The sequence below is a fragment of the Heterocephalus glaber genome, unplaced genomic scaffold (genome assembly GCF_053883595.1).
Source record: "Heterocephalus glaber isolate CG9 unplaced genomic scaffold, H.glaber_assembly_v1.0 deba00001724, whole genome shotgun sequence".
NCBI classification, from domain to species: Eukaryota; Metazoa; Chordata; class Mammalia; order Rodentia; family Bathyergidae; genus Heterocephalus; species Heterocephalus glaber.
Genome location: NW_028258435.1, coordinates 5,616,421 through 5,628,630, shown reverse-complemented (window position 1 = coordinate 5,628,630; position 12,210 = coordinate 5,616,421). Strand labels below are relative to the sequence as shown.

The 12,210-nt window shown below is 50.3% G+C and overlaps 1 protein-coding gene across 17 annotated transcripts in view; it reads left to right on the top strand.

The window, feature by feature from the left end:
- The window catches only part of Myt1l (myelin transcription factor 1 like), a 385,446-nt gene extending 373,651 nt beyond the window's left edge, over window positions 1–11,795 (top strand). For 8 of the 17 annotated variants that reach the window (XM_087199650.1, XM_087199642.1, XM_087199647.1 and 5 more), the window contains 5 exons: window positions 4,224–4,315; window positions 5,968–6,077; window positions 10,412–10,555; window positions 10,845–10,979; window positions 11,590–11,795. In XM_087199650.1, the coding sequence (XP_087055776.1) occupies window positions 4,224–4,315; window positions 5,968–6,077; window positions 10,412–10,555; window positions 10,845–10,979; window positions 11,590–11,616 (508 nt within the window). In that variant the 3' untranslated portion in view covers window positions 11,617–11,795. Of the gene's footprint in view, window positions 1–4,223; window positions 4,316–5,967; window positions 6,078–10,411; window positions 10,556–10,844; window positions 11,360–11,589 lie in introns of those variants that run through there. The other 9 variants (XM_021247219.2, XM_087199656.1, XM_021247217.2 and 6 more) reach the window with 5 other exon arrangements.
- Window positions 11,796–12,210: the final 415 nt, after the last annotated feature.

Sequence of the window (12,210 nt, the reverse complement as noted above, 5' to 3'; positions counted from 1 at the left end):
CCGCCTTCTTTAGTGTCTAACCCCACCTGGAGTCGTCTGAAACTCGAGCAGACACAACTGGGCCATGGAGGAAGCATGAGGACACAGGCCTGGTATGGCCCCTGCTGTGACATTATCCGGTCCTGCTTGGGTCCAGCAGTTGCTGCCACGCTAAGGACACAATGAGATGCTGTTGCATGAATGAACACAGACATGGATCTGCATGCTGGCTCTTCTCACGCCTGCACACCAAGCTCTCAGTATTGTGACAGTCACCTGCTGAGTGGCAGGAGCTGCACACGGGGGTGAAGAGCAGACCCCGCCTGTGGCTGTGTCCCTGAGCTCAGAGAGGAACACATGTCTATGAGGACAAGGCTACTGGGGTGGGGCTGCTCCCCTGGAAGTCCAGGCCGCCTGGCAGGTCTAAGTGGTCGTGTAGCACCCCAGGTCCACTTTCTCTCGGGGCCCACACAGGATCAGGGTTTCCTAGGTCTGCCTGGTCCTCCCACCTCGGCCCTGGGTTCTCGTGTCTTCTGTCACCTTGGCCTGCGCAGTTCAGGTCCCTCGTTTTCTTTTGCAGTGAGCAGCCCCAGCCCTGCCCTATGAACCACATGCCCCTGGACGCCTCCTTTGTTTAGAAATCTGCAGCTCAATGCTCTCCAGGAAAAGCTGCTGGGCTGACGTCCTGACAAAGCAGGGGCCTCCACTTCCTCCTCCTGCAGTCCAAGCTGGAGCCGCACTTGAGCTCTCGCTGGCGCCGGTGCCAGACGTCTGGCCGGCCCGGAGCCACCTTAACCACTTGCTGCCTAGAGCACGGAGGGAAACCCCAGATCCCAGCCCCTAACCACCACCTCGCTGCTGCTGGTGCTCCAGGAGAGAAGGGTGTGGACTGGGGCTGGCATCCTTCATCAGGAACTCAGCCGTCCCAGCTCCGATCCACCGTTGGTTTCCCTCCCTGGCAGGGACGGGTGTACAGACGCCCCCAGGCCCTGGACGAAGCAGAGCCAGCCGGACTACTGCCAGATGGCAGCGTGGCCACGGGAGCCCCACCACCCTGAGGGCCTGAGCCAGGCGCTCAGGATTTACATCCAAATTTGACCCTCACGGTGATGTTCTCAGGGGATCGGAATGGAAGAAGGAGTGGGAGGCACCATGCTCTGGCCTCCCTTTGTTTCCTAATTTAGTTTTCTGGACGCTGGCTCCAGCCTGAGAGTCCTCACCGATGCCCTCACTGTTGCCCCAGCTGCAGATTTGGGATCTGAAAGCAAGAACCCAGACTTGGCCTCCACAGGGCCTGAGCTTTCAGCTTCTAGGTCATTTGGAGCCACAATCTCATCCCCTCAAAATGCTTAGCCCCCTTCCTTCACCCTGAGCTCCATCTGCAGCTCTTTGCAGTTTTTTGTTTTGAGACAGAATCTCATTAAGTTGTTAAATCACCCAGTCTGGGCTCAGACTTAGCATTCTCTTGCCTCAGCCTCCCGGAGAGTTGGATGAGAGGCATGCACCACCACTCCTGGGTAGAAGTCCCCTTTTCTTCAAGTGCTCTTTCCTGATTCCTGCCCCTGTCCTGTGAAGTACACACACCTATTCTCAAGGAAGTGGGGTTCCAGGTGGGGAGAAGATAGGATGATGGTTTGTTTAAATCCCCTTCTTTGGGGATTTTTTTAGAAATCAAGGCATGAGAAATGTGCCTTTGGGAGTGAGCCTGCAGGAAGCATCTCCCAATCACTGCTGTCACAGCCTTTTCGTCGGGGACAGCCCTGGAACCTTGTCCTCAGCAGGCCAGCATCATCAGGGCCATGTGGCACAGGAGTACCTTGGCCAGCCAGACACGGAGCTCAGTGTGTCTCTGAGGGCCATCTGGTCTACCTATCTCTGCAGGTGCAGGACCTCAGGCCAGGAGGGTTCTAGCCTGCACAGGGACTTCAGAACTGGGCAGCAGGTTGCCCCCAGGCCCTGCGCACAGAGCTGCCACCCAGCACTCACTCAGCAACTCTGGAAGAAGCAGCCATGCGAGTTTGTATTTTATACAAACTGAGCTCATGGTTCCATGAAGGATGAAAAATTAAGTTGTGAACCAAAGAAAGAAGTTATGACTTTTATTGGAAATAATGAGAAATAATAATAAATGTCTATGGAGAGGGATTCTGAGCAGAAAAATCTAACTTCTGGTCCCTGTCCTGTTTTTTGTATGTATAAGCAAATCACAGGAAGGGGGCTTGTTTTAAAGGAAATGAGTTCAAAAGTGTTCAAAAGAAAACTGGTTATCTTGCATTTCTGCTTCTGGAGGTCCAGTTGAAATCTGGTCAGGAGTTAGGAGGAGCTGTTGGAGTCTTCTTTCCAGAGGGAAGAGTCCTTACCATTCCAGCCTTTTATCCTTTGTTCTTGTGAGGTTTCTTCCGCTTTTACATTCTTACATTTTTAGGCTTCACCGACTGCTTGATTAGATGGCTGCTTGATATATTTTATGCCATATCATTCGGCTGCTCTCACTACCCAGTCCTGATAACTAACCCAAGGTGCTACCCTGGGAGCAGAAGGAGCGGTCCACCTCCACAGCCTCCACACTGAGGCTCCCACCCTGCTGTCCTGGCTGCTGCATTCACAGTGCGCTAGCTCTACACCGTGTCTCCTCCCTGGCTTCCCCAGGACCTAAACAGGGAGCAAAAGGAGACGCTGTGAGTGCTGCAGGTGCCCAGAAAGCCTCTGTCCTTCCCTCAGGTGCTGGGAGCCTGCACTGAACCAGGCTTTTTGTGTGCAGCAGAATCTCTGGCTGCATAGTAACCTGGTGGCACTGGCAATGGAGGATGCATGCGTTTACCCTGGAACCATTGCCCACCTGAACCTCAGTTATTCTTTTGTAAAGGAAAAAGCAAAATAATAAGTGTCCTGTGGGGCTGTCACTCTGCCAGGAAGCCGGGCAGCTCCTCTGGTCCTGGGCATCCTCGTGACACTCCAACACCCAGTCACTGCCCATCCTAACACTGGGGACCAAGAGACGCTACCGAGTTCTGAAAGAGGCCTGGGAAGTTAGAAGCTGTGTAGAGAGGGACAAAGAAATAATTACCTTAGCTAAACGTGGTACTGTAGGCCTGTGATCCCAGCCAGCTGGGAGGCTGAGGCAGGAAGATTGCAAATTTGAGGCCAATCTGGGCAACTTACTGACTTAGTGAAACCCTGCCTCAAAATTTTAAAAAAACTAAGATGGACTGGGGATGTAGCTCATTGAAAAGCCCCTGTATTCAATCCCCAGTACGACCAAAAAAAAGTATATGTATACTGTCTATACCGTACATTATTTATAAAATCTTATCTATAAAATTCTGCAGCTCCTTGTCATATTAAGTGCTAGATGACAGCTGACCACAAGCCCTGGACAGTGGGCTGGGAATGGTCAGGGAGCCTCCAGGCCAAGCCCTGGGCTGAGGAGGATCACAAGTTGAGCCCCGCCTGGACAACTTAGCAAGACCTTGTAACAAAATGTTTAAAATAAAACAATTTTGGGCCAGGGATTTAGCTCAGTGGTTCTGCCACTTGCCTCGCAAGCTCAAGGACCTGAGTTCAATCCCCGGTACCAAAAAAATAAATAAATTAAATAAAATAAAACAATTTTTAAAAGGCTGGGGATGAAGCACAAGGTCCTGAGTTCGATCCCCAGTACCAAAAACAAACAAACAAAAAGGCTGGGGATGTAACTCTATGAGAAAGCTCTGCGTTCAATCCCCAGTGCTGTCAAAACAAAACAAAACAAAAACTGCAGCTGACAATGTGGTAGTTGTTACACCTGAACTTTCTTCCAGAGAACCCACCCAGGTGGAGGGAGGTGGGGAACAAGCCGGGTGGGCCAGGGCTGTGGTGACAAAACCTGGTGGAGACTCACCATCCTGCTCTGTCTAGGTCTCCTGTTGGAAATCCAGTTTGAATTTCAACCTTTTGTGTAGTCTGATGCTTTCCATTTAAAAAGTGCTTTAAGCAATTTAGTCACTTTGCAAACGTTCCTGACAGTGCTGGAAGGCACAGCATGAGGCACAAGTGTGCACTGGCCTCAGAGGCGCCACTCCAAAGGGCCCACAACACATGCGCGCGCGCACACACACACACACACACACACTTCACCCTGCATGCACAGGTCTTTTCTGGTCCCCACATTTGCAGAGCCCCGGGCAGGCCTGGGCCTGGTCCAATGCACTGCACCATGGCTCTCCCTGCGCCCTGTGACTAACGCCATCTTTGTCTGTCCCCAGCCTGTCCGGGTGCCCACGAGCCACGTCGGCCATGAAGAAGGCAAAGCTGTCTGGGGAGCAGATGCTGACCATCAAGCAGCGAGCCAGCAATGGTAACTGTGCCCTATCTGTGCCTGCTGCTGGGGGGAGGTGGCCAGGACCGGCGGCCACCTCCCTGTCCCTGCTGGGCTGGCACAGCTCAAGTCTTAGGCAGGGAGAGGAGTGATACTTCTGGCCCTACCTGCCGCCCCGTCCCTAGCATCCATGATGCCCACTGTCCTGCTCTGCCCCCAGCAGAGGTTCCAGGGCACTGGGGACCAGACAGCAAGGATGGCAGCCCTGCCTGTCCCCTCCCCTTTGCTCAGCATGCCCAGTGCCCACGTTGCTCCAATTCCTCTAATTCTCACCTGCTTCTGTGCGTACAGAGGTGGTGTGGGCAGGGGCAGTGCTACATACACCCCTGGGCCCAGAAGCCCCTGTGCCCCACCTTCAGGCCTCTGGGACACAGTGTGCTCAGACTCTCCTGGGGTCATTCATGCCCTTTGGGTTGGCTGTTTTTTCTTTGTTGAAACAGGATCTCCCTAGGTAGTTGAGACTGGCCGTGAACTTTGAGCAGCCCAGGCTGGCCTTGAACTTGCAGTGATCCTCCTGCCTCAGCCTCCTGAGTGCTGGGATGACAGGCGTACACCACCACCCCCAGATTGCCCTGGGATTTTGGTTGGTGATTTTGTGGTATCACTGCCCCAGAGACAGAGCAGCAGTCTGGTCCAGGGTTCCTAAGAGCACACAGCCGCAACCTGCCTGGCATGGCTCAGTTCCACTGTGAATCAGTTCAGTGCTGCTCATGAACAATTGGCATTGACCACATCGTCCTTACCCAGAGACACAAAACAAGGTGTTTATTATTGGGCTGATTACACAAGGTGTCCAGAGGAGGTAGCCCCTAGGTGAAATGGCTCAGTGCTCCATTCAAGTTTGAGAGACTTCATACAAAATGTGTCCTCATAGCTAGGCGTGGTGCTGCACACTGTCATTCCAGCACTAGGGAGGCTGAGGCAAGAGGATTGGCCAAGACTTCAGAGCCAGCCAGTGCTACACAGGAAGACCATGGAGAGAGAGAGAACAAACATGGGTCTCTAACCCCATGCCAGGCGCTGAGCGAGATGCCTAATCCAGCATCTCACCCACAAACACACCCCGAGCTATAGCAGGAACCCTTGGCAGCTTGGCCCGAGTCTCTGTCCATCTGCTACTCATTAGAGAAGAAAGGACGTAGCAGTCGATGAAGGCCCAGTTCAGAAAGAAGAGAACACTGAGGGGAATATTTGAGGTCCCAGAGGAGGGACTGCTCGCACCTGGGCCACTGCCTGACAGGATCTCAGTACCCAGCCACCGCCCCCTGGTCAGAGGCCCCAGCTGCCGAGAGGGGCACTAGCTGCCTTACAGAGAGGGCTTTTCCACACTGGGCATCCCTGTTTAGGGTGCAACTTCTCTTTCATTCACAAGCCACACCTGAGGTCCAGCCTCAGGAGGTTTTCTTGTAGCTTTAGTTGAATGTCTTTTTGCTTTCTTAGACACCTAGGTTGTGGTGGAGGCAGCACTAAGGGGAATAGAAACACACACTGTGGCACTGTTGTTTTAATCCAAGGGATATTTCCCAAGCAAATTGCAGTCTAATTATGAAAAGAGCAAAGAGGGGGTCTCAAAATTCTAACTCTGAAATCTCCTGGGGTCGTGGTTTTAATGTGTTAATTTTGCCACACAGGTATAGAAAATGATGAAGAAATCAAACAGTTAGATGAAGAAATCAAAGAGCTCAATGAATCCAATTCCCAGATGGAGGCCGACATGATTAAACTCAGAACTCAGGTAACAGTTTTTGAAGCCCTTAATTCTCGTGCTAACGTGCGCTGTCACACAGAGGAGCATGGCAGAGAAGCCACTTTGGGGAATGGGGTGGTGTTCCTCAGCCTCACTGTTGGACCCTTTATTTTTTCCCCCAGTACCTTGGTCTTCTGCCAAAATCGTCCGGTGGCAATGCTTGCTGTGACGGAGTGGCCTTCAGCCAGCTGTTTTCTGTGTGTGTGTGCGTGTGTGTGTGTGTGTGTGTGTGTGTGTGTGTGTGTGCGTGCCCAGGCATGTGCATTTCATGAGATGCCTAGGCAAGAGGCCACTCCCCAAGGGCCTCCTGTTCCTATAGAGGAGGAGCTTCCTCCCCAGATGTTGTGGGCCCAAGTGTTATAGGATCGTGGAGTTGGGTCTACACTGACGTCGGCTGATGCGACATGCCCTGTGTGTGAGGTGCCCAGGATGCCTGGCAAGTTGGAGAGAGGAGAGACAGGGCTTTGCTGAGAACCTGTGAGTGTCTCTCGGTAGGCATCGTAGCCTGCAAGGCAGGTGTCGCTGTCACACACAGAGCATTTGTCCACACAGACCCTGGGGACACATCGTCGTTCCTTTATACGCTCGAGCCACACACGGTGACACAGCAATTGCAGCCAGCCAGAAACAGGGGTGAACAACAGTGGGATGGTGGAAGGTGACAGTCACTCAGCAGAGAGTGTTTCAGGACTCAGAAGTGGGAGGCAGGAAGCAATTCCCAGGGCTTGGGGCTCCACCAGACAACTGGGGCCGGCCCACCGAGGGCTTAGGTCTGAGGAGGCTGGAGCTCTCTCCCAGCATTCCTGAGTTTCAGATGTTGCCCCTGGTGAGATGTCCCTGCCACCAACAGTAGGTGCTCAGGGTGGCCATCTGCAACGGTCTGTTAACTGTGGCCAACAACCAACGCCACAGACGGGGCGAGTTCTAGAGAGAAGAGAGAAGAGGGTTATTAGGGCTCCCTGTTCTGGAAATGCAAGGTAGAGGGGCTGCATCTGGGGGTGGCTTCTTGCTGGCAGAGTCCTGTGCGTGGATGCTCAGGATGTCATGCAGGGAGGGACAGGGAGCCTGAGTGGGTGTGCACGTGTATGAATCTTCTGGCCTCTCGCTCTTCCCAGGACTGGATCACCGGCCCTGCCCCATGAGCGTATCAAACCCTCATCACTGCCAGATGGCTCCACCTCATACACCCTGGCTGGAATCTTTCCACCCGATGGGGATTTAATCCCCACCCACAAAGGCTTGAGATACTAAGGCTGTATTCAAACCACAGTCTCTAACCCGAGGGCTCCCACTGCATAGACAAATGAGTTCCCTTCAGTGTCCTGTTGTAAGAACTCAGATTTAGGAGAAAATCACCTGGTGAGATTCCATCCACAAGCGCCCCAGGTTGCAGTGTGCTTGAGCAGCGTTTTGAGTCAGCTCAGTATGACCAAGACGACGTTTATGTCCCTGGAAATCTAGACATTCTTATGCTCATAGATCAATAAGAAGAGATCTGTCCCTGGGGTCATGACCCAGCAAAAGCTCAGGTCAGAAATCCTCAATGCCCATCCCATTACCACTATGCACAGCAGCTCATCCAAGGTGCCCCTGAGGCCACCCTCACCCCGGCCCAATTCAGCTGGATCCAACTCAAAGCAGAAGCATCAGGCAGCCGGGCTGGGTGCACCCAAGCCTGGATTCTGGATTCCATGACATCATCAACACACCTCATCCCATTCAATTCAGTTTACACCAACAGTTATGGCCACAACGAGGGGCAGTTGCCACTCAGACTTTGCCCCGTGGGACGCGTAGGAACTGCCCGTCAGTGTCCAGGAAAAGAAGTGCCCATGAAGGAACAGGAAGGAGGACACTCGGGTGTTGGGCCAAGAGGGACTCAAGGAGGCCGGAAGGAGAGACGGGTGTGAACCCTGGTCCGGGAGAGGCAGGACTCCACAGCCAGGCGAAGGGAAGGAGAGCCCCAGTCCGGGACAGAGCAGAGGGAGGGCCAGCAGAGCCTCTGTGGAGGCTGAGAAGCAACCTAGGGTCAGGGCCAGCATAGTTTTATTGGGGACAAGGGAGCAGTAAGGTCTTAGAATGTGAAATCGCAGTAGTTCAGGCCAGATTGCTAGTGAGAGATTACCTGGCTTCTGGCTCAGGAGCCGGTGGACCAGAGCGAACGTCCCCTTGTCCCTGCAGTGGCTTTGTTCCTGCTGAGGTTAGCAGGGCTGGGAGCCCCTGGCTCGCTGTATTTATGCCCCGCTCATCAGACTTCTGGTTGTTTTCCTTTGAGCCAAGATACTCTGTGCAGCCCAGTCTCCTTCCAATCACACACTAGAAAGTGTGACTGGAAAATATGGTGAATGATTGCTTTTTTTTAGTTTTTATTTTTACCAGTCCGTGTTTGCAGCACACAATGATCACACGCACCACGAGGAGCTGGTGAACGCACAGGGTGCATCTTCATTCTCTTTATGTCCCCTCCTCCTCCCCACCCCCTCAATCTTTTGCTCCCTTTCTTTTCTGCAAAAAATATCCAGCTCTCCATTTCCTATTATCGCTTTTATTTTGCTATTTCATTCAGTTATACTTCGGGTTTCTCATATAAGAGAAAGAGTGCAATATTTAGGCTCATGCTTCTGATTTATTTCACTTAACATTCTGTTCTCAAGATGCATCCCGAATGTTTAAAATTTTTAAATGTCTTGCAATAAAAGACACATTGCCATGAATCCTCCTTAAAATCCACCACCCACCACCCCCCTTGCTTCGAACGCACTCATTCCACCATCCATGTCACTTTCTGCAGCAGCTCTGGAGTCCTCTTTCCTGAATATCTTCAGATGCACTATTCTGGCTGCCTCAATGTCCTTAATGGATTCAGAATGTTTCCCTTTCGTGATCATTGTGACTTTAGGGAAGAGCTGGAAGTCACATGGCGCCAGATCCAGTGACGAAGGTGAATGGGGACACAGCATATTTTTATGAGCCTGCCTTTCTGTTGGGTGGTGCTTGACAGCAGCATCCACAGTATTTTCAAATCCTATCACACTCAAAACACCTGTTCCAACCCTGCTTTGAGAGAGACAGGCACATCACCCCCTTTAGCAAGACCACTGCCTTCACTTTGCCTCCCCAGTCTGAAACCTCACCCCCAGCACCTGGACCATAGTATACTTCTTGTGCAAATGTTTTTAAAGCACCATCCTGGGCACTTAGTGCAGACCAGGCATCGGATGGCAAATGTTTCAGTGCTAGTCCATGCAACCTTTGTCACATCTGCTCTGTCACCATGCGCAGAGTCGTTGGCTGCAACCAGCACACCTGCAAGCCACATTGAAGTGTGACTAATGCATTGCCCCAAAACATCATTCTTTTGGCTTTTTCTAGCCATCAAAAGAAGCAAAGACCAGTGATAGCTCCCAGGCCTTTCTAAACCAGCCCCAGGCTGGATCTGACTGCTAGTGGCTCCTGGTCCTGCCAGACACCCTTCTTAGCAAAAGTCTAGACCTGCAGAGAGATGATATGGAGAAGCAGGGTCTGACCCAGTCCCACAGTCCTGAGACAGGAAGCAAAAATTCTGCAAAAAATGAGAACCCCTCCATTTCCAGAGCCACATATTTGGGCACTGGGAGAAAGAGCACATGTATTGTTGGCTGAATCTGATGGTGAATACATCTTGTAAGAATTGTCTCTCCAGGGTGTTGCATCAATTCTTTCCCCCCTCCATCAGCTGGACAAGATTCTGATCTATCAGGGCAGACACTCCTATGGGGTTGAATGCACATTATCACCAGCGGCATCTGGGAAACAAGCAAGACTCAAATCCTCACTCTCTTCATAGGAGAGCCCCTCCCTCTGTCACAGGAACTAGACGGTCCTCAGAATCTAGATTTGTGCGGGGACATGTTGCTGCCAGAGTTAGGGGTCAGCATTCCCCCTCCTTGAGGGAAGGAACATCACCAAGGACCACTGATGTCCAGCTGCCCTCAGCCCAGGCCTCTCCCCAGGTGTGGTGGTGCGTGCCTATAATCCTAGCACCCTGGGAGGCTGAGGCAGGAGGATGGCAAGTTTGAGCCCAGCCTGGGCAACTTAGTGACTTAGCAAGACCCTGTCTCAAAATTTAAAACAGTAATAATAATACCACTAATCAATATGGGCCAGAAATGGAGCTTCCAAAACATAGAAAGCAACCCTTAAACTGCCACATTCTCAGCTCCAAGCCTTTGCATCTAGGCAGAAAGGTTCCCCTCTCTGCATTCCCCCACCTGTAGTCCATGGGGCAAGAGCTCCTGCTCCCGGCCCCCCGCCTCATGTTACATGTGGCACAAACCTGTGCCTTTCAGATTACAACGATGGAGAGCAACCTGAAGACCATCGAGGAGGAGAACAAGGTCATCGAGCAGCAGAACGAGTCCCTCCTGCACGAGCTGGCAAACCTGAGCCAGTCCCTGATCCACAGTCTGGCCAACATCCAGCTGCCCCACATGGTAAGTGATTGAGCACACAGCACCGGGGCCTCGCGCCAGCACAGTTCACGTCATGACACACGTGTCTTTGTGTCGTTGTCCCATGGTTCCTCTGGTCTTTGGATGTTTTCGGGTACCACCCAAAACCATAACATTAACTGCTAGACACATCGGAGGGGCTACTCCCATAAAGTTAAGTGTGCTCTGACTAGGCAACACGGCAGGATGCTATGATACTGTTTGATGCTTTTGTGAATATACTATGAAGAAAATAAAAGTTGTATATGAACTACTATTTAATATCTCGTAGGATCCAATCAATGAACAAAATTTTGATGCTTACGTGACTACTTTGACGGAAATGTATACAAATCAAGACCGTTATCAGAGTCCAGAAAATAAAGCCCTACTGGAAAATATAAAGCAGGCTGTGAGAGGAATTCAGGTCTGAACAGCTGCTCTAGAGATGAAAATCATGCTTAAAAAAGGATGCCTCTTGCTTTTTGCTGCTGTAATTTACCAGAAAGTGTTCTATATTTATTTCTGTTGAAACAGTGTTATGCTTACAAGACTTCATAATGATTTTATGTCTTGCTTTAAAAATAGTACCTGCAGAATAGTTTTTTGAATACATTCACATTTTGTACGTTTTCATATGAGCCGACATAGTGTGATATGCCATGTAATGTTTATAGCTGCTACTGTGTGCACATCTGGGGGTATATATATTTCTGAAGAGGTAAGCTGATCAAAATAAATAGAGTGTAAATTCTTTTTAATGCTTTAGTGATTAAATGTTTTAGTATTTTGAACTGAAATGGACAGAAAAGAAAAAGATTTTAAAAGAAAAAAAACAGCTTTGAATGATCATGGGGTGGCCTTCAGGCCACCTGTAGACATTATCATTTGCCTCATGTTAGAGGACTTTATGGAACTTAAGAAGTACATTTTGTGTGCATATTGTTTCATAGCAAGAATTGGTTGCAAAAATGCTTTATTTTTGAACAATGCTTGGAAATATTATGTGATTTTTTTTGTTTGTTTGTTTGTTTTAGGAGGATGGTGTATGGTGGGGGCAATAAATGAGGTTTTTTGCATTCCAAGGAAATGGCTTATGGATTAACTGTAAGAAATGAAATAAGTAATTTATTGTAAGACAACATCAAGCCATGGAAACTTGGCAGAAGATTCAAAGCAGCTTAAACAGCACTTTTAAATTAACTCCTAAACATTACATGGTGTGACTATGGAGACTTCCGTTAAGACAGAGCTTGTCAGAGGTGGACAACACGAAGATTTCCTTTTGCATTTTCAGTAAACCTTGGAACAACCTTCTCTTATCTCTGCTAGAGTCCCGTGCCCCTCTGAACTGTTACCGAAATGTAGTTCACCTAAAAGAAGTTGTGTTTCCAATTTGAGCGAAAAGATCATTTAAGAGCATTTATTTCCCCTTTACACTTTTTTTTTAAAAGATCATTATTATTGTTGTTATTTCACATTCAAGGGGAAAAAGGCTAGTGGCTTGTGAGTATTCCGGTTGCTGGACTGGATTTTCTGCGGGACGGGTAGGGGAGTGGCTCAGTAAACACATCCCTCTCCTCTCCTGCCCCAGCTGACTTTGAATAAGCTTTGGACCAATTCAGAGCTCTCTGAAAACGACGTTCTACCCTCCGCTG